General features: G+C 38.5%; 1 protein-coding gene across 2 annotated transcripts in view; it reads left to right on the top strand.

Moving 5' to 3' along the window:
- Nucleotides 1-21645, top strand: part of SUFU (SUFU negative regulator of hedgehog signaling) — a 69482-nt gene that overhangs the window by 15145 nt on the left and 32692 nt on the right. Inside the window, exons 3-8 of one of the 2 annotated variants that reach the window (XM_053389360.1) lie at nt 418-554; nt 9423-9565; nt 11033-11118; nt 12504-12576; nt 15289-15442; nt 16350-16461. In XM_053389360.1, the coding sequence (XP_053245335.1) occupies nt 418-554; nt 9423-9565; nt 11033-11118; nt 12504-12576; nt 15289-15442; nt 16350-16461 (705 nt within the window). Of the gene's footprint in view, nt 1-417; nt 555-9422; nt 9566-11032; nt 11119-12503; nt 12577-15285; nt 15443-16349; nt 16462-21645 lie in introns of both variants that reach the window. The other variant, XM_053389359.1, reaches the window with a different exon arrangement.

Below are 21645 nucleotides of genomic sequence, written 5' to 3'. Positions count from 1 at the left end.
ATACTTGTAGAGTGTCCCAGTTTATTTCCTGTATCATGGTAGTTGGCAAAGCCTGGAATGCAGGGCAAACATGTTTGGTAAATATAAACAGAATAGGAAATACAAATGTGTGTGAGAGAAAAGTAGATGTTCCATCCATACAATTCGATTCCTTGATTTGATTTTCATGATAATATTTTTAAAAAATAAATAAGATGCTAAAGTTGGGGAAGGCATTATAGCTCTTAGACTTTGGTAGGATCTGAGATAATTAACTCTTGGTCCTGAACAGATTTTAATGTCATTTTCTGAGACATATTTGGGGGTTCTTTCTAATGTTTTCCCTTGCACCAGGAATGAATGACATAGTGGCATCATAATTTCATCTGCTTATGATGCTTTATTGCTGTGAAACCTTTTGTCATTAACTTCATCCAGGTTTACTGGATCAGACGGACCAAGTGGTTTTGGATTTGAACTGACATTTCGACTTAAGCGTGAAACCGGGGAATCTGCACCACCGACATGGCCAGCAGAGTTGATGCAAGGCTTAGCCAGATACGTCTTCCAATCAGGTACTATTTATGTGGCTTGTTTTATGTCAAAAGGTTGGTGATATTTGAGTTTGTTCTTTTGTTTTTGTAGTATGCCTTTTATGAGGCACTCAGCTTTTATTCTGTTTACTTACAACTAATATGGTTGTGAATTTTTGCATGACATATCAAACAAATTCAAATATTTATTTTGCTGGAAGTAAAATGAATAGAGTGAGATACTGCCATTTATATATTTGAGCCTTTTGAGATTGTTTCATGATTTGTGGATAACAAATGCGGCGTCCAAGTTGATTATTCTTAATTCCTTTGATGCAGACTTCAGTAGTCTATGTCCAATTACCTTCATAATCTAGGCTTTGATCTCTCTTCATTTCATCCTTTTTATATCGATTGGTCCATAGAGAACTTTAGAATATCAGATATAAATTTACAGATCAGCTTAAATCTTTAAATAACTGTGGTTGTTTTAATATATACAAATGTCATAAAAAGAATATTATTACAGGCTGATTAAAATGCTAAAAATTACAAGCAAATATTATGGTGCAAATATGAAATGTATTTTTGCTACGCATAAAATTACTGGAATAAAAACTGTGGGTTAATTTGATCTTGTGCTTTTTTGAAAAATTGAGCTTTTCTTTTGTTGAAATAATAAGCTAATCAGTCTATCTGTCTCATGAAGTTGTTTAATTTCACCATATATGCCATATCCCAGATAATCAGTATCACAGTGTCTGTAGAGCTTATCCATTTTGGGCAAATCATTTTTGCTGCTGTCCATAAATGAACTGTCATTTCTCAGGCCTTAAGGTATGCAAATATTATTATCTCAGCATCTCTTAGGAGATCATAACTCAGTATGCTTGTTATTTCTTTTAACACATTTCCAAAAGGGCCTACTCATTAGACGTACTCATATTATATGAATAGGCGTGTGTAGCACATTTCTTTGGGATGTGTAGCCAGGAATTTTTCTCTGTTTATTTCAACAAAGGAAGAAACGGAATAATAGGTAAAAGAAAATAGCAAAGAAAAGATAGAAAGGCAGAAAGCTAACAAAGCAACCATGAAAGAACGGCCAAGAAGCCAAAACACGACATTTTTCATGCAGAGAAAAAGACCCATGTTGATCTGACCAGAGGCAGGGCAGATCTAGCTGAGGGCAGCCAGTGGGAGCTGGCAAGTCAATCAGCCAATGGGGGAGAGGGAGAATGGAATTTAAGATCCAGATAGGGACTGTCTGAGAGAATGCAGGCAGAGATTGTCTGTGGGTTCGATAGGGACCTGAGATTGGAGATATGGACTTTCTGTCTGGGTGGGCGGAAGGGGTCTCTGACTACCTGAGTGGAATTAGAAAGGGTTGATGTCAGTGAGGACAGATAATGAATTGACTGTCAGTTAGAGATAGAGATTGTATGCGCACAGACAAGGTTCTATCTGCCTGGAGGGAAGGTCAAGACTCTAGAAGGGCTGGAAGTGTTTTATGGGGTAGTGTAAGGCAATAGTCATCCTAGAAAGAATTTATGTCTAGTGACAGGTTTAAATCATTTTTAAAAACAAACAAACTTAAAAGCTCTGTTTGAAACAGTTTGAAACCTGTCAAAAGTAACCATTAATCTACAGTATAACATCTTGGAGTGTAAACAAAGTTCAAATTTTGTTCTAAAAGTGCCTTATTCTTATTTAGATGTTCTGAATGAGGGTTATGTGTTTGCGGGTTCTCCTTCACCTAATTATAATATATTGCTGCTGGTAAATATAAACAATATCATGAACAGTTAATTGAAAAACTGCTGAGGAAATACAGGCAGAGATTTATCTAAAACACACCTTCAGTAGTGATCACGTTACTGAGCTTAAGAGAAGGGTGTCTGTCAAAATAAGGAATATTGCAAGAATGTAAATGAGGACAGAAAAATTTTACTTAAAGGCGATACTATAATTAAGGAATGTGAAGATAGAAATTTAACTACGGATGATTGTCAGAGGAGTTGAGGGAGGTTCAATAAGTCAAAATATGTGATTTGGAAAATTGTATGATTGGAGATATTATGGAAAAAATTAATAAAAAATCTATTGGAAAAAAAATAAGAGAAGGGTGTCTGCCACATCCTCCTCTTCCCATACTACTCCTGCTGGAGCCAGTCACCCCAACATTGCTTCCAGAAAGGAACGCAAGCAGAAGCTGCGGATCCATTCCAGCCTTTTTATTCTGCCTGTGTCTCTTTGTCTTTTTAAAAAATGGTTATAATGAACCTATATTGCAAACTGCTATAATAATGTATTTTAAAAAACAACAACAACTGATAGCCGAAAACCTTATTGATTTTCATGATCTAGGGAGAAAGCTGTTTTGGAGAAAGTAAGATGATAGGGCCTTCTGTGTATAGAAGAGCCCCTGCTGAGCCTCTGCTGTTGATTGCTGTTAGAATGTTGGCAACATCTAGCCATGAATACTTCACTGTTGCTCTCCCCTTCCTTCTGCTTCCCCAGAATGCTGGGCTTGAGTGGCCAATTATTATTTTTAAAGTGAATTATCAGGACTATATTTAAAAGGATTATAAAAGGCCTGGACTTCATGAAACTACAAAGCTTAAGCATCTTTTAAAGTTCTGCCAGCAGATTGAAAAATAGCTGTCTCCTCTTTTATTTCAAGAATGCAAAGTACAAAGCAACTACTGATAATTTGTAGTTATCCATTTAAAAAAAACACCACAATTTTTATCCCTTCAGTTTATAAGCATGCCCAATCCTCATTGCACCATTAAGATTGGGGGAATGGGGAGATTTCCTTCACCAGGAAAAACAAAACAAAAAACAAAACTGTACTTCTGTAAATGTGTCATTTCTCACAGGCATGCTGGTGCATGGATGCTATTTTAGTTACATAAAGAATGACCCTTGGAGAACTAAAATCACTGTGGGGCTGTGCGACAGAACATTGCAGTGTGTCAATGTTGTGCGTATGCTGAGCATCTGACTGAAGCAGGGGAAGTTAGCATCGAAGGCTGTTTTAGATTTGGCTTGCTTTGTGGAAAAAATGTTTATTTTTAGTTTCTAAACATTTTAAAAAATATAGCCAGTTTGCATGCAAGTCATTGAGTGTGAGGATTTTCCATTTAATTATTTATTAAACAAATTTATATGTTCGTTTTGCACCCCAATTCAGATGGATTTGAGCCAAGATCATTGTGATAGTAGGCTAGGCCTAGACAATTAAGAGGGTGTATTAAGACAGCTGTATTAAAGCTGTCCCACTTTCCAGTCATTCAACAAAGACAAAATAAAGACAGCTTCTTCGAGATTTTGCAAAACTTTTATTCCACGTTCAAACTCTAAACACGGAAGTGTACACATGAACTTCATAGGACTGTGCCGCAATATCTCTGTGTTTGGAACATCTAATTATATTTACAGTAATTTCTTCAAAGATGCATGGATTGCAAACAATAACTCTAGGCTACCCCCAGCTTCCTCTGTAAGAAAAGCAGAGAAAGAAAGTCACAAAACATTAGTATTTCTTCAGTTGCTTGTTCTTTTTATGAATAATATAATTTGTGCTATTAATATTTTTTAAATCTTCATATGAATTTATTATAATTATGTCTATGTATACTTAGTGAAAAACAACTGCGTGAGTTTCTATGTATTTATTTTTAAAAAAATAAAAACGCTGGCAGTTCATACCATCTAAATAGAAAGGTCTTGTGCTGATTTTGGACAGTTCTCAAGTTTTAGGGAGCTACTTATTTATTCATTACTAAGGCAAAATATAAGGCCGTAACCATCAGAAAGATATATTGGGTAGGAATTAAATGTGTGGGAAAGAACCCAATCGTAATGGCATTTTTTAAGGCCCTTTTCCGCATGGAGAAATGTGTCTGCTTTCAGATTTACAAAGTGTAGGTATTGTGTTAGATAGGGGACTTCTACTCTGTAAAGCTTTGCTTGTCAGAATTATTGTATGTGCATGGAAGATGCTCCCTATTTTAGCCAATGGGTGATGATATAAAGCTTCGAGTGGAAGAAGCCCAAAACGTGGGTAGCCACAGGCAAATAGGCATGTGCATAAGCTTTTCAAAACTATACTTACCCTCATTGCTTAACTACTTTAAGTGTTGAAATTCACACTTTCCACTAAAACAGTTTCATGCTTCTGTTAATTCTAGAAGATGTTTTTTGTTTGATACCATCTGTTGGCAGGATTTGACATTCTTTCAAAAAATAATGTCCAGAAGTGTAATAACCAAATGGCTTGGAGTTTGAGAATGAGCAAGTGTGAGCATCAGACTTTTGCCCTTCTCCTTTTGCCCGTCTTTTGCCCTTCTTGTTATAGGTAATGAAAATTTGTTTACCTGTTTACTAAAAACATTTTAAACTGTCCATCTGTAAAGATACGAGGGCAGTGTACAAAGGCCTTACAAAACAGAACATAAAAATAAAATACACTGAAAATAGCAAAGTTATCATTCAAAGCATTATTGACATGTAGGAAAGTAAAAACAAGACAAGCAGACTATAAAGCCAATTCTAAAATTTAAAAATGCCTGCAAAAACAATTAAATTTTAACCTGGAACCAAAATGATTGTAACATGGTGCCAGTCATTGTCATGATTCACATGACACATTGAAACCATAGTTTATGAATGAGCCGTGTGCTAGGGCATGCTGCATAAAAGACTACTCTATTCTCAAGCACAGTGGGCAGGAAACAAACCAGAGGTTGTCTTGCTGTTAACCACAAGGGTTGGGTTGCATGTTAACAGCTGGCCAATCTCTGATTTGTATGGTAGGTTAGGCTGAGAGATTGTTATCAAGGTCACCCAGGGAGGGAGCTTCATGGCTGAATGGAGATTTGTACTTGGGTTTCCCCAGTCTCAGTTTGACATACTTTTTGCTTCTAGTATATCTAGCAATGTTATGTGTGGTTGACATGTGTCGCTGCAATAATTGGAGGCTTTACCTTGGACATTTTTTCTTAGTAGTAGTAGTTTCTGTGATGAGGACAGCAGCAGCTGTGGACCAGGGAAAGAGCTAAATCTTTCTTTGACATCTTCAAAAGTTGGCAGGCATGAATGATTAAACCTGGTGTATAACGCAGAAACTCTCTCTGACAGCTAAGTAGGCTGCTCCTCCTGCCCGCCTCTGCTTCCCAACAAAATGTTAATTGGCTGAAGCAGAATCTGGTAAGCACAGTACAGACAGAAGCCCTGTTGTGTCCTACACCCTTGTTTGTGCTACTCTTTCCACATCATTGTTCCTGTGTCAAGAATTTTGTTAAGTTGTCTTCAGTTTTAGGGTCGCAAGACCCTTTAGTTAGAACTGCTGAATTCACAGAAGAGAAGACGAATTATTAAACTGCTACTTGATTAAAATCTTGCCTTAGAACTTGTGTTTTGTCACTAAACTCAAGTTGCATAGTAAGAGTCCTCTAGATTGTAACTTCATCTTAGTATTGTTGGGACTGCCATGGAAAGACTGATCTTGCATGACACTGTATGGTGAGTTAAGGCCTGGCTTTCAAGCTTTAATGTTTACTGGCTCTAGGGGATTTGAATTGGCCTTCATATCATTTTTCACATGGGTGGTTTTCTGTAGTTTAATTGAGCAGTCACTGTGAATTTTGTGGTTTGTGTGGGGAAGAGAGACTTTTTTAAAGTAGTCTACACCCGAATAGACACGAACAGGTGGGTCTCCAGCAGAGACATTAGCATTTGAAAACCAGCTCCAAATGGCTAGGATTTCCCAGGAAAAGGAGTCTGGGCAGCAAAAAAATGTGGGGATCGATCAGCATAGAATTGAGTGAGCATTTGACATGCAGAATATTGTGACAGAAAGACAGGCTTCAAGAATGAATGCCTTTGTAGCTTTGTTCATTTTGGAGAACTGTGACTGTGAGGCCTTCATCATTAAAACATTTAGTTAATCAGCAGAATCTAGGATGATCCATCTGACCTGGGAAGTATTAGGAATTGGAATTTAAGTTGGACTGTTAAGTTTATTTAATGGTGTAGAACAACCACTTCTAGTTCTTCTTCCACTAAAGTCTTTAAATGCATATGGAGTCCATTTTACACAGGCTTTTAAACAACCAGTAAGTTCTTTTTTTCACACTATGCAACTGGTGTAACTGAACAGTTTATCATATTTAGTTTTAAGCAATTCTTATCTGATACTTTTCCTTATCTGCCAGTTAATGGAGAGGCATTTCCTTTATACTCATGTCAGCACTTATGTTCCCCACACCCAACCCTTTGGCCAAATTGTTGTAACTTGGTGATGATACAATGAGGCTGTTCTGGGAAACTGCAAAGGGTTTCCATTGGGGTGAAGGCATTTTCTGACCCAATCCTATGTATATCTTAAGTAGACTTGAAAATCCACTTAACTATTTTGCTCATTATTTTCTCCTTACTCTTATGGGCTATAGTGCAGTACAAATAAATGTCCCTGCCTTTGTGGGTTTTAGTGTGGCGTTACTTTCTGCTTATGTGTGGCTCTTTTGTTTATCTAAGCTGTAATGTTGTAAAATCTTCTCTGTGCTCAGAATCTGGGTGCTCCCCATACTCTACAGTTGTATTTCCATCATCAGGATAATGTTGATATTGAGCAAACTGTCACAATTTTGGTTTAAGGTTTCTTAAATTTCGAATACATTTTAAACCTCAATATATAGTCAAGGTTGGGAATCCTGGGTAGCTTGCTTTTTTTTTAAGTAAAAAGTCAAATTCAGCTTTTTTAAAAATGTAGAACTAAATTTATGCCTAAATTAACAGTGAGGACATCTGGTGGATGATCAGAGTTACCACAAGAGGCTAAGTAGATTCAGTCTTTTAACCTGTCAATTGAACAGAATTTGTCTGAAACTTTTCTGGTCACCAATTCATTAATGCTTGCTGAAATGATAGATCCATCCAAGATGTGTTCATTTGTACTGAATATAGTGATGTGTGAACTTCAGAAATGCAATAACAAGCATCAGTTGCAGAACACATTTTTTAAAACCCCTCTGCTTTTTTACAGAGTTCTTGCTGTCTTGTTTTGCATTTATAAACCTCCTTTCTGGGATTTATGTGCATTCTTGCACTGCCTTGGGAATTTGTAGTGCAGGGAAGGTTGCTGAGATAATGAGCTTTCCTGGCCAACTGATATCTCATAGACTATGTGAGCCTAGAGCCTAGTTAGTATGATGAATCTAGATGTCACAGGTTCATAGTCAATATCTAAACTTGAAATAATCTTAGTTTACATTTCAAGCAAGAGGAAGAATTTCACGTCAAGGGAGCTCTCCATGAAATATACGTAGGCATTCTAGACTGGGAATGTTTCTATTCAAAGCTCATTCATTTTGTCATGATCATGAGAATTTTCTAAAGAGCATCTTGGTATGGTGGGTCTCCTTTTAATCTACTGATAAAAGGAAGTGCATGGCTGTTAATTCAAGGTGTGAATGTTGCAATTTTAGGCCTGTTGAGAAGAAGGATCATCCATAAACAAACACTTCCCGCAGATCAGTTTATATGATAATAGAGGAATGCTAGTCTTGATGCATATTACAGCATGCCATTAAGTGGGAGCAACTGAAGTGCACCATGCACATTTTGTGTGTATGAGGAGTATAAGATTAGGAATACCAGATGTCTGAACCAAGCAAGCTATAATGTGTTAATGGGATGAGCTCCACCTTACCTTCATTCCTGAAGTGTTGTCTGATTTAGAAAGCTCTATCTGCTATCCTGACTCTCACTGTGACCATTTACGATCTGGCAAGAAGAAAGAAGATGATCAGTACCTTACTTAAATATTCTTTCAGACTTCATTATCATAAGGTATCTCTCCATAGCAGGAGGAAAATAGTGCAGATCATGTACTTGTCACCTCTTCTATTGCCCAAATGGGAAAGTAACTTCAAACAGACTGTGAGGCTGGTTTTCATGATTGCATTTCAGTGGATTTGCTGCAGCTGGTATTTAAAGATTTGTTCCTGAGAAAGTAGATTCTAACCTCTTTTTTCCACTTGACTTCACAGCTAATGTTGAGCAGTTTAAATACAAAAATCAAATTGAGTGGGGAAGCTGATCATTTATGAAATGTGTGTTAAACCAGCATTTCAACAGCTGTGGTTCACCTGGAACCCCATTCTCCAACCAAATTCCAGGAGCCCTTGCATCTAGAAGAGAGAGCCAACAAAAAAGCTGTGTTGTAGTTTGCTGTTCCTCTTCATGCTTTTAAACCTCCTGTTACCAAGCACTACGTTATGTTTGTGAGGCCAGTGTACATTATCCATATGTAGTCCAGACTACAGTTGACTTGAAATAACTAAAATGCTTTGTTCAGCTGGTTGAGTGGAGCTGCAATTTGCATGTTAAAATAGAAGAATATACTACATACTGCTTAATATAGAACTGGGGCCACAGTCAGTCCCTGTGGCTCACGTGGGTCATTAGGTGAGATGGGGGAGGCAAATCTCCATGGCAGTTTGGAGCCAGAATCAGGCCTAATGCAACCATGTGATGGCAGTGGGGTCTGGTTTGATGCATGTGCACAATCGCAGGTGGTTATGTACATTAACCACTCATCTTACATGAACCCCAACATACAGATTCCCTGTTCATAGGCAAGAGCTACTCGCCTTTCTATAATGTTGGTATTAACAAGTTGATGCACCAAATATCAACATAGCTTTATCAAGCAGTCTCTCTCCTTTTTTGTTTTTTGTACTATATCACCACTTAAGATGGGTAACAGTAATAGGAAAAATTATATATCTTGTTTTGTGAGGATGTTTCCTCAGTGTTGTTAAGGCTTTTTGTGCAGGCGTCTTTTTTTTTAAAGCAGCTAGAAATATGTATTCATTGCTCATATTTCTCTTTCCCCACCAGAAAATACATTTTGTAGTGGTGATCATGTATCGTGGCATAGTCCGTTAGACAACAGTGAGTCGAGGATTCAACATATGCTGCTGACTGAAGATCCACAAATGCAGCCAGTTCAAACACCATTTGGGGTCGTGACTTTTCTTCAGGTATGGTAACAGAATCAATATTCAGGGCATTCATTTAAGGAGCTAATAACTGAAATGAACAATGGAGTTTTCTTTGAAATGAGATTGTGGTAACTATGGGGTACTTAAAAGCAGGTGCAGGTTTGGCATGGGTGAAGGCAAAACTAGATCTTTTCCATCATCCATTATGGTAATATTTCATGTCACTTTAATAATATTTTTCAAATGTCAGGTTTTTTTTATTGCTATGTATATCTAATATGATACTGAGGCTTTTCAGCTGTGAAAAGCTTTCCAGTACCCTGAGTAAATTCTGCATATTTTCATGTTCTTGTCAACTTAATTGGATGGAGTGCTTTCATTCATGGAATGCATATTCTTGGATTCTGATTTCCTTATGTACATAGTATTTTTTTAATAAACCAACAATCTTAGTTGAAATACTTTTCTGGTTTAGTGTTTAGTGTTGGTGTCCATCTTATACCTAAGCCTAATATACCAGTTACTAGGAGGTTTTGTAAGTATTCTGAGAGTATTAATAGCAGCTGAAAAGTGAAGAACTGCAAATACATAAATCTGGGTTTAAACAGATTAAAGCTGGGAGAATCAATATCCCAGACTTTTTGCAAAATACTACTACTACAGTTGCTTATTCATAGGCCTTAACGGGGCAGCGGGAAAACTCGTACCATGATATAGTCAGCAATATCTATTTTTTACATACAAAAAGTATATTCCAACTGGTATTGAAGTATTGTAGCTAACTTAGCAGTTATTGTGTGTTTAAAGGTTTGTTTGTTTTTTGGTCTTGATTTCTGAGGCAGCTGGTGATATTTACTGATCTGGCATAGCTTGGTATGTTGCAATGGTAGCAAACGTATTTAACCTCAGAATGATGTATTGGCTTCCACTGTAGCAATGAACAGATCACTCTATATACAGTTGGCTGTATAAACAAGATCTAGGCTTTGCAGATGCAAGGTTGTTGCTTCATCTCTATGGTTCTGTTGAGGAGCTCAACATGTGAAAACAAATGTGAAGGATTTGACTATAGTTTGACATGATATTTGAATCAGGAAAGCTATGGTCAATACTAATCTAGCCGCCCCAGGTACAAATCCATATTATGGAATTAGCACTCATCATAAGATACCCAATCAGGGATCACAGAATCACAGAATTGTAGAGTTGGAAGGGAACAATGAGGATCACCTAGTCCAGCCCCCTGCAGTGCAGGAATCTTTCGTCCAACATACGACTCAAACCCATGATTCTGAGATTAAGAGTCTCATGCTCTACCAACTGTGATATCCTTCATAGTAAATCTAGTTCATGCTAAATGAAATCTAGATGAAACGTGATGGAGGAGGGATTTCTCAAAAAAGAGTGTATAGCCAGAGTCTCAAGCCTTGGATGTGGTACTCCAATGTAGAACCTGATCCTAATATATGTTACAAGTGTGTACCCCCCCTTTAACCCCTTTTCCAGATTGTTGGCGTCTGTACAGAGGAGCTACATGCAGCACAGCAGTGGAATGGACAGGGTATATTGGAACTGCTTCGGACTGTTCCTGTGTAAGTACAGCATTGCCAGCTGACTAAAAACAGTATTATAAATATTCTTTAAAGAAATATTGCCTGATAAAGATGAATGCAATCATAAAAGCTTATAAATTCTACACCTGGAATAAATTATGTAGTTTGGGATATCTGCATATACATTGACATGGTTTATTCTGATGTCAAAGCTCAATTTGAATTTTTCAGTCTTTTTGCTCAAAGTTTGTGGAACCTTTTTCAGACCAGTAGCTATACCCCTCATAGAAAACGTTGGGTGTGGGGGTGCGTGCTGGAGACAAAAGTGGGCAGGGTAAGAGGCATGGACAGAGAATACCTCTCTACATTTTGTGAGATACATTCCATCCACATCAAAGTTAAGAGGTTTCTTCACTGTCCCACCCACATCTCTCCCACTTCCATCCAGGCCAAGTAAGAAGCACTAGTACAATTTAAGGATACTTTCCATCCAGGCAAAAGCCCTTAAGGTTTGTGTGGAGCAGAACTGGTGGGGTTATGACCTTGAGAGACACATGGCTTAGTTGGGAGCTCCTGAGGGCCAGATGCAGAAACCCGAAGATCTGCATTTGGGCCCCACATATGAGGTTCTCCACCTCTGCTTGGGAATGTTCGAATATCTTTTATTTTAGAAATTAAATTAATCTAGAAATGCATATTTGACCATTTGCTTTTTCTGTATTTAAAATTCCATTATCAATTTTTAACCTTTTGCCCTAGAAAAGTATTTAAGTGCTCGGGCTCTTATTTAATACAAGCCCTCCACCCTTAAACATGAATTACAGAATTTCCACTTCTAGGAACGAAAGCTGTGGGACAAAGAAGCTCAATATGAGTATTATCTGAAGAAAACTGGTTTGTCATCTGTCTTGTACAGTTTAATTCTAGAGAATGCTGACAGTACAAGGATTACATGACTTTTGAGGTCCTTTCCAATTCTGTACTTTTATCTTTGGACATGAATAATCTTTTTGCTAATTGTTCTCTGCTTTCGAATTGAGGGGCCATTTATATGCAGGAAGGGTAAGTCCAGTCCATGAAGATCCCTGTCTCTCTTTGATGTTACAACCATTTTTACCCTCTTGCTGTGAGATATTGCAGTCATACGGAAAATTGGGGTCTGTTTTCTTCATGATAAATGGGAAAACAGTACAGATTACCATCCTGTAGTTATATTGTCCATTTTCTGTAGTTGAATTAGAGGCTTAACAATAATCCAACATCTAAAATGGACAGGTAGAAGTTCTAATTATTCATCCAGAACCCCAAATTTATCCCTCCTTTCTGTCCCTCATTGCATTTGCACTAAAATCATTGGAGACCTAGAAGCATTGGAGCAATGGTAGTACAGTCACTTATTTTTCTTTTTTTGATTTTGTTTATAGAGCAGGAGGCCCATGGTTGATAACAGACATGCGACGTGGAGAGACCATATTTGAAATAGATCCACACCTGCAAGTATGTAACTACTCAATCTGGTCCTAGATGACAGCAGGGCATTGCTTTCTTAGTCATGAGGAACAGCTACCTTCTGGTAACTGAATGTGCTCAGGATAGACTTGTTGATTACTGTCAGAAGCTGCTGGGACTCAACCTGGGTATCTTTGGAATACCGTTTCCTAGAGGCAATGGTTGTAGATCACTGATTGCCTGATCAAAGTGTGATTGGCTTCACTGAGTGTCCCTGAACTCATTTCAACAGCTTAATATTGGGCAACTGGGCCACAAGCAGCTCAGTCTCCTACCCTACTGAACCTCTATTTTCCCTGCCTTGTCTGTTTTCTAGTGCACATGTGCTTTGGAGAGGGTGGGAATGAATGGGGAAGTCACTTGCTACATGCAATTTTCTCTGCAGGTTTACAAGGTACAACAATGACAGAGTAGGGTTCCTGTGCCTTTAACAGTTGTACAGAAATTTAGCACATGTAATTATGAAGAATTTTATATACTAACCTTCACCAGAAGGACATAATAACCAACACAGCATACTCTGGTTCTCTTCAGATCATATTGAACAACACAGCAACCATACAGTACAAAAAGCTGAAAAGCTCTTAATAAAGCACAATGTCAAACTGTTCATAAATACATTTAATACAGAATTTTGTTGCTGTAGTAGGAGAAGCTTACCTTTCCAAATTTGGCATTAAAAATGGTGAAACACTGCATGTGTGAGTCTGGTAGGCCAGAGTGAAATTTTCTTTCACCATGCCAAAGAGCTAAGCATATTTGATTGGTGCAGCAGAGAAATAAGTTTCTTAAATGTAGTTCCATTAGAGTTGAGTGTATATGTTTGCATGGGAAAAGAAAATTTGAGTAAATATTTTCTCCTTGGTTTTTACATTAAACTGCTGCAGTTGCTTCTCCTTGTAAGGCTCCCTTCACTGCTATATTTAGCTTAACAGCATCATCTGGTGGTGAATTTTAGAAGCTGACACAAGTAATTTTCCTAAGTTGCTCTGTCTACATTTTGAATTTCTGGTTTGCATGTAATGCAGGAATACTATGTTCAGAACTTTTCATTCAGATATTCAGATTTAACCTTGTAGAATCACTATGAGGTTGATTCTTCGACAGTCAGGCACTGTTCAAAGGGGGAAATTTGATAATCACAAGTGACGCGTGTCGGGAGGATGTATTGAGGATTCATTGAAACCTATTCTTGATGTAACAACTTTTTGCAAAATTTAGTTTTGATGAATTAGAAGTTGTGGCTCACATTTCCTTACCTTTAGCGCAATGTGGGACAGTATAAAAGCCCTTCATTTCTCAAGTGCTGACTGCCACTAAAACGTAGAATGGGGATCTCCAGTTTTCCATTTGCAAACTGGAGACTCTACCTTAGGTTCCAAACACACACCACCAAGTGCTCACATGGCAACCATACAAAGGCATACACAATCCCACCTGCCCCCTGCAATTAGTTTTTTGGGGGGGAAGTATTTCAGCCTGTGATATTCCTGGAGAGGTCAGCTGGGGAGGTAAGAGTTAACTGTGGCTCCTCAGCTAGGAGATCACACACGCACAGTTTTCTCCACCCCATAAATTACATTGGGGGACAGAGGAACATGTTATGGTAGAAAGATACTTTAAAGCCTAATTACAGTGGGGAGTGTGTGGATGTTTTGGTGGGGAGGTCACAGCTGCTTGGATGGGGGCGGGGAAGGAAAGAGTAATCCTTCCCTTCTCCAGCAGTGACAACTTCAGACTTTGCCCCTCCTTTGGAATTAGACTTCAAAGAAGCCTTCTATTATAGCCAATAGAAGGCTTCCTTGAATCTTAATCGTGGTGAGGGGGGTGGTTTCAGGGTGAGGTTCACTCCAAAGAAGAGGATTAACCCTTTCCTCCCCAGCTGTGACCCTCAAAGTCGCCCTCCCCTGCTGTAATTAGCCTTGGAAAAAGTCTTCTAATGGTGACACTAGAAGGCTTTTCATTATAAGTTGTATAAATATAGGGTTTTAATATTCCATATTTTAATATTCCAGAATGGCTTTGCATTGATATTTGAAATGTGTTTATATGTCTTCAATGGAATTCATTGATTTGTAGAAATGTATGGACACTTAGGTTATCATTCCAGTTTAAAAAGTTTTTTTAATGAGGCATAAGAGTGAGTAATTGAAGTATATTTTTGTTTCCGAAATAATGTTTTGCCTGTCTGGGATTTTGACTATAACGATTTCTACTTACCTTTGTCTTAGATAATAATGACTGAGCCACAGAAAAAGACTCAGTCTTGAAATGTGTCTGGCTGTTTTGTTCTTAGAAGCCCTTGTTTTTAATTGGCAGTGGCTTGTAAGTGAAAAAGAAGTGCTTGTATTTATATTCATTTATACTGTTCATTTTATCTTATGGAATATTAAAAATCTATTTTTATACAGTTTAGAATTGAATGTTTTCCCCTTAACTCTGTTAAGTTGCATTTTTGTCAAGGGTGGTGGAATCTTTTTTTCCTTTGTTTTCACCAGAAGACTGCTTTGAAGCCTAATTTCAAGGAGCCGGGGGGTGGGATGACAAGGCAGGAGTTTGAAGATTTGCGGGCATCCACAGGCTCTGTGTTGGTGATCCACAATCTAGGAAAACATACTCCATGAGGTTGTAGTTCCTGTAGTGGCACAGGTGGGATTTTGGCTTCAAAAGACTTGGCTGTTTTGGATCTTTTTTAAGCAGGACAGAGTTGATAAAGGGATTGAGACAGACGGTTCAAACCTGAGTGGTGTCAGTGCTAAGTGTGCCTGGGATGATCTTAGCCGGCCGCCAGAGGATGACGAAGACAGTAGAAGTATCTGCATTGGCACACATCCCCGACGATTGTCTGGGAAAGGTAAGAGGGAACCCGGAAAGCCACTCAGAAGGTTGTTTTCTCGGCATCACAGCTAAGTTGGATGGAGTTCTCAATTTGTTTACAACTTGAAATACTTGCAATATTCCTCCATTACAATCTTGATCTTTTGTTTTCATCCCATGTCAACATACAAAAAATATAATCTTTTCGAACTATTATAAGAAGATAGTTCCCTATTTTTTAAAATTCTGTTTACAAGTCGCATACTTGATAATCACAGGTATTTTTAAAAGTGGTAGAAGGCATGGCTAAAAGTAGGAAATTGGGAGGCTGTATTGCATCAAGTTATGTATTAAAACAGGAAACCAGATATTTGGTGTGCTTTATGAGGTCCTCATTAAATTTAATATGATTATTTTATGAGCAAAGTTGCTTCGTATGGAACTTGAATTTTTTGTTATATCAAGTTAAATTCAGAGCCCCAAACTCAAGGTTTAGCCCTCCTAACCCTCTTAATTTTTATTTATAGCAAACCTGAATCACTTTGTACTCTCTGTGCTGCTCAGCAGTTAGTGTTGGTTCTGTGGTGTTTCATCTCCCCCCACCCTGCAACCACTTTCTTTTAAAACAAACAAACAAACAAACAAAATATTACATTTAACTTCCACTTCTATAGCTTCTGATTGTGGTTTGGAAGGTAAGCACCATGAATAACAACGACAACAGTAAATTTACACACACACACACACACACACACACACCCCTGACTGGGTTGCCCAGCCACTTCGCGACTCCCAATTCAGCCAAGAATAGTTTGCCTTCGTGCAGGAAAGGAAGGAAGCCATATGAGTGGGGAAGCATGCGGAGTTTGTTTCTAATCTTCCGGTCCACGTTCTGGAGGATCATCTGAACTGAACCTGACTCAGTTTTTAAACTATCGTTTCAGATACAGAACAAATCCGGGAGACTCTGCGAAGGGGACTTGAGATTAACAGCAAGCCTGTTCTGCCCCCAATTAACCATCAGAGACAGAATGGACTGAATAATGACAGAGCTCCGTAAGTTTAGTCTTGTGTTTGGGTCCTGCGGTGGTGGAAGATGTGTCTAATTTGGCTTAGCCTTGGGGAAATAATGGAGGGAAAGACTGGCTTAATGTTTCTAACCTGGTGATAGCTATTTATGCAATACTTCTGGATGGCTCACAATCTAGAAGACAGAAATTGAAAAGGGAGAATGCAACATAAAGGTAGGCTTGTGTTTTAGAGCAGGTTCCGAATTTATAGATGGCTGACCAAGAATTACACAGTGCGTACCTCTGATAGTTAAGTCATCCATGGTGTTACCAGACTGAAAAAGTAGATGATATAAGCAAAATGGATGATGGCCAGAAAGGAACATAGATACTAACGGGTAAAATAAACGGGGCTCTGCTAAACAGGTCTAAGTGATGTTATCAGTGGGTGGGCAGAACATAAGCATGGCAATTAATTGATATTGTTCTGAAATTAATTGATATTGCTGTAATTTGGCTATTATTGAGGGAATATTGATAAACTAATAAACTTAATTGCAAAAAAAGAACAATAAGAATGACTACTTACGGACTGCAAGCAAGTGAGTGAACATGGAGGCCTGTCACTGATACTTGGGGCATTTTATGTTTCTCCTGCTTGCCATCCAGTTAATAGTAGAGCCTTCTTGGAAGCGTATGTTCATCCTTCCCTTTATTTGAAGGCCTTTTGCACTTCACACATGAGATTATGACCAGTGCATTAGTAGCAATAAAGAAGAGCATTGTACTCTGAAATTTGTTTGTATAACTATTATACATTGCTTTTTTTGATGTTTTTCCTTCGTACTCTCTTTTGTGATAGTAACGAGGAGCAGAATTTGTTCTCAAAGGTGATTCTTAGCACTGTCAGCATCTGCTATCTGTAGATGACTCAAAGGGGTGAATTATTTTTAAAAACACTGTCTTTCCAAGGGCAAGATCTCATCTTCTACATTTGCTATTCAGTATACCTTGGAGAGGATTACATTGTTGAATCTTGTTAAAAGTCTGTGAAAAAGCATAGCCAACTCGGACTTCCCATGAGAGACAGAGCCTTAGTAACTTTATCTGTAAGCACTCCATCTTGGCCAGCAATTCGTAAGGGTATCAGCTTAATCACATCATTCTAGTATGGGAATCCATTACTTGGTACATTGTGTCCATCTAGTTCAGAACCAGTTGCTCTTTATAGAGTTCTAACAGAGTCTTAATCATCTTGACAGAGACCAGAACATTGCAAGAATTGTGAGAATCTCTTCCTTCTGCAGGAGTCGGAAACACTTCTGTTCAAGAGTGAGAGAACAGTTCCCCTTGGGGAGGAGAGCAAGGGATTGTTCTTACTAATTTGCAGTTCCCAAGATAGGCAGATGGTTGCCCTCCAGTATTAGATCTTTTGTTGTTGAACAAGTTTTGGCCACATAGAACTCCATATGCCTTGTTTGCTAGAAATCCTGCTCTACTGAGCAGTTTGTGCCCTTGGACCTGAAAGACATATATCTTCATATTTCATCTTACACATGGCATTGATGGTTTTTTTAAAAGTGCATGAATAGGGATGCATAGTGCCCTGTTTGAGGCAGCACCAACATCAACAATTCTGCTATCCTTGGGTTGTAGCAAATTATAGTCTTACCCATTGTAAACCCGTTGAAAATAATGCGCATGGCTAACTTTGATCCATTAATTTAATTGCCCTACTCTGAGTAAAATTTAGTTGGCTAGACTAAGTGTGCTATTCCTTGCAGGAATAACTTGTGGACTTTTGTGTGCTGAACTCGAGATACACAAGCTTGAGTCCTGCCAGAAAATCCATCTGGAACCAGTGCAAATGATCCATTGCCAATTTGCTACTTGATTCCTGATTTAGCGGTACATTTCCTTTATTGTAGGGCTTTGTCCCTTCAAAGGAATATCAGAAGTATATATAGCTTGTCTCTACTTGCCTGCCCCAGCTTGCTCTAACCACACATCCCTAAACACGTCTGCAGATGGCTTCTCTGTTCAGGGAATAAAATATTCCTGAACACAAATGACTGAGGCTTTATGTGTGCTAGGGAGACACTTTCCCACTGCATCCCTGCCTGTTCTGCCAGAGGATAAGCTGCTGTCCATCTGGTAGACCTGACTCAGAAACTAGCTCACTTATTAAAATGCACAGGAGTATAGCCTGAGTAGCTTTGCCTTGTTTTAGTCTAGTGCCCTCATGTAAGGCATACAGGGAACAACAGAGAGAAGAACGCAAATGGAGTTTTATTGAGAGTGTAACAAAATGGCAATTTAATGATTAACAATAAAAGCTATCCCTGAGACAGTGGGGATGCCAGCAAAACGAGCGAGAAACACATACTTCAGTGTTTCCTAGAGATGCACTGAGTCCAGGTAGTTATAATCTGATAGGCTTCACCAGCCTGGTGTCCTCCAGATGTTTTTGATACCGCTTTCACCACCCCCTGACTATTGGTTGTGCTAGTTGGTGGCAGTTGTAGTTGAAAACATTTGGAAGGCATCAGGTTGGGAAAATCTGGCCTCTGATGTACAAAGACGTACAAAAGAGTAGGGTGCTCCCAAAATGATAATTTCCAGGTACACAAAAGGAAGTTTGTTGTTGCCTGTTACAAGAAAAGAGAGGGGGTGGGGTTTTTAAAAGTTGAGTTTAGATGGGCTTTACAGTATAAATTTAATTAAATAACAACTGCTGCGACTACTACTATGCCTACTACTACTTCCAATTGCCTTTTGTCATAGTTTGTTAGAACTTTAATAGCTTACTTTCATCCCTCCCCAAAAATGTATATTTTAGAGCCACCCCAAAATGGTGGTGGAATATTGCTCTCAGACAACATGTGATTTATACCCTTGTCAAAGATGCTGTTCCAGAGTGCTCTAAATACTTGTGACAGGTTGGTATACTCATTGAAAGGGAGGTTGTTTGTGATCTCAGAACCCAAGTCACAAGTCAGTTCACTGGAATAAAGAGCAGTGACATGAGTCTTGAGGGTGTTTGAATAAACTCCACAGAGGTGGTGTGTACTGTTAGCAAAGAATAAGATTATGAACAAGCAAAGGAACGTGAGAGGTTGTTGTAGGATAGGTTTGATGCTGCCTAAGAAGGCTTTATTGCTTGCTTTGTATTCCATACTCTCTCTCTCCACACTGTGTTTTGTCAAGCCCTTACTTTCTCGTTTAATCAGAACCAGGAATTATCAAAATTCCCAGCTGTTCCACAGGTTTTGCCAATAGCAAAAAGGTCTGCTGGTATCTTGCCAGTCTTTCTCAGAGATGTAGACTTTGTATGTACAGTAGTCTGGCTGATTGTCTTTGTTATCCTCTGTTGCTTTCTGGTAAGCCTAATACCTAACAGACATTTCAGGAGGGCAACATGGTCTTTCTTAACCTTCTTAAAGATCATCCAGCCTACACTAGGGTCCTCCAACCAAGAGAGGCTGCATCAGTAGAACAGGCAGTTCTTAAGTTGTGTAATTGACAGATTTTTCCATGTAAGCCAGTTTGCTGGTCTCCTGTATGTAGGATCGCACGTCACAAGTTTCTTACCTTTTATGTTGGAATTGCATTGTACTACTCTCCTCCTCAAGAGGAATATAACTGACATGATTTGAATTGCAGATTTTCGGTGGTGTGAAATAACTAAATGAGAAGCTACTGTGCCCTACTATTTGCTTCCAGGTGGTTATAGAGGAAGGGGGAACTGTGCAGATTGAGTCCTATGTATGTAACTGAACAGAAGAGTCTAAGAATAACAGTTAACAGGGAATATTTGTTTTCTTTCTTCCATGAAGTAGCCTTAGATCACCCTCTGTTGCATAATCAATAAACTGCAATACAGTCTATGCTGGGCTGGGCTAGAGATGGGATTGCATGAATGTTGCTTCTTTGGGCTTCAGATATTTAAGGAGACCTACCTCTGAACTGAGCTAATGGCCTTTTAAGCTAGTGGAAGTAAGGAAGTGGTGGCATGGTGATTGTTGCCATATTCCCAGTTGCCTTACCTCCAAAGGGTGTGACAGAGAATCCTTTCACATGCTTGGCTTCCAGCAACTGCTGGGAGCAAACAAGCACAGGAATCAATATCCTTTGCCATTTTACTTGATCCTATGGCACATAGTGATGGAAAATATTCTCCTGTATTCTGCATGAATCAAATGCAGCTACTTCTCAGTGTTCTGGGGGGGATTGGTGGGATGTATGTGTGCTCAGTTTGGTGGATAGCTGAAAGGACTTTCAGTTTTGTAAATGCTTTTGGATATATTCTCAGAGCTATATGAAGAACCAGTTACTATTGATAAAGCAGGTAGTATGTGGATTAACATGAACACTAGTTATGAGTGTTCTTTCTAATTACTGTTTCAGTTTCTCTCAAAGGAAAGTTATTGAAAGGAAGTAATTTATCTTTTTATTTTTTAATTTTTTTAATTTTTTAATTTTTTAAAATTTATCTAACAGAGCAATTCTAACCATGTTTACTCAGTTCTACTGAATTTGATGAGGTTCATTGGCAGGTTAGTAAGGTTATGGTGGCAGCCTAAATTACTTGCAGCAGTTCTTAAACAGGCTACCTCAGGTTTTGTTTTGTTTGTTTAAAGAAGACTTTTTTTCTGCAGCTTTCCATACACTTGATCAGAAGCATCTGGCACTGGCCACAGAATTTACCTTTCGGATTGGACTTTGGTTTGGCCAAGGATAGTGGCACATGGTATTAGGTCTACAAACTTTAAGCTGAAGACAAGTTCTCTACCAGAGCAATATAGCTTGCATTGCGTTTGATCTTAAACTCTTCAGAGCATACTAAAGAAGGTTATTGCTACCTGTGATGTAGGTTCTTTTCTCATTAGCCTAGTAAGTGGAGGCCTATAGACAAAAATATCAAAATTATGTTTTTGTTCATAGCACTTACTGATTCAGTGTATATGCTGAAACGTATGACTAGCAAATCTGCAAAAAGTATTCATATTGGTTACCCAGCACTCTTGCTCTCAGTTTGGAAAGGAGTTCTTAAACTATGTTATGCTAAGCCTTTCAAATAGCTTGATCCCAAGCATTTTTCACCTGCAAATAGAGCAAATTCAACCATGGCAGTGTACTGTCACGGACATGGAGACTTTTTTCAGAGTCTCAGAACCAGAACAAATCTTTAGGATTAGGGTCTTGTTAAGGGTGGTGGTTTGGATTGTTT

The sequence above is a fragment of the Podarcis raffonei genome, chromosome 5, assembly GCF_027172205.1.
Source record: "Podarcis raffonei isolate rPodRaf1 chromosome 5, rPodRaf1.pri, whole genome shotgun sequence".
Classification (NCBI taxonomy): Eukaryota; Metazoa; Chordata; class Lepidosauria; order Squamata; family Lacertidae; genus Podarcis; species Podarcis raffonei.
The sequence above is the reverse complement of the archived record's forward strand: the minus strand, read 5'-3'. Positions and strand labels throughout refer to the sequence as shown.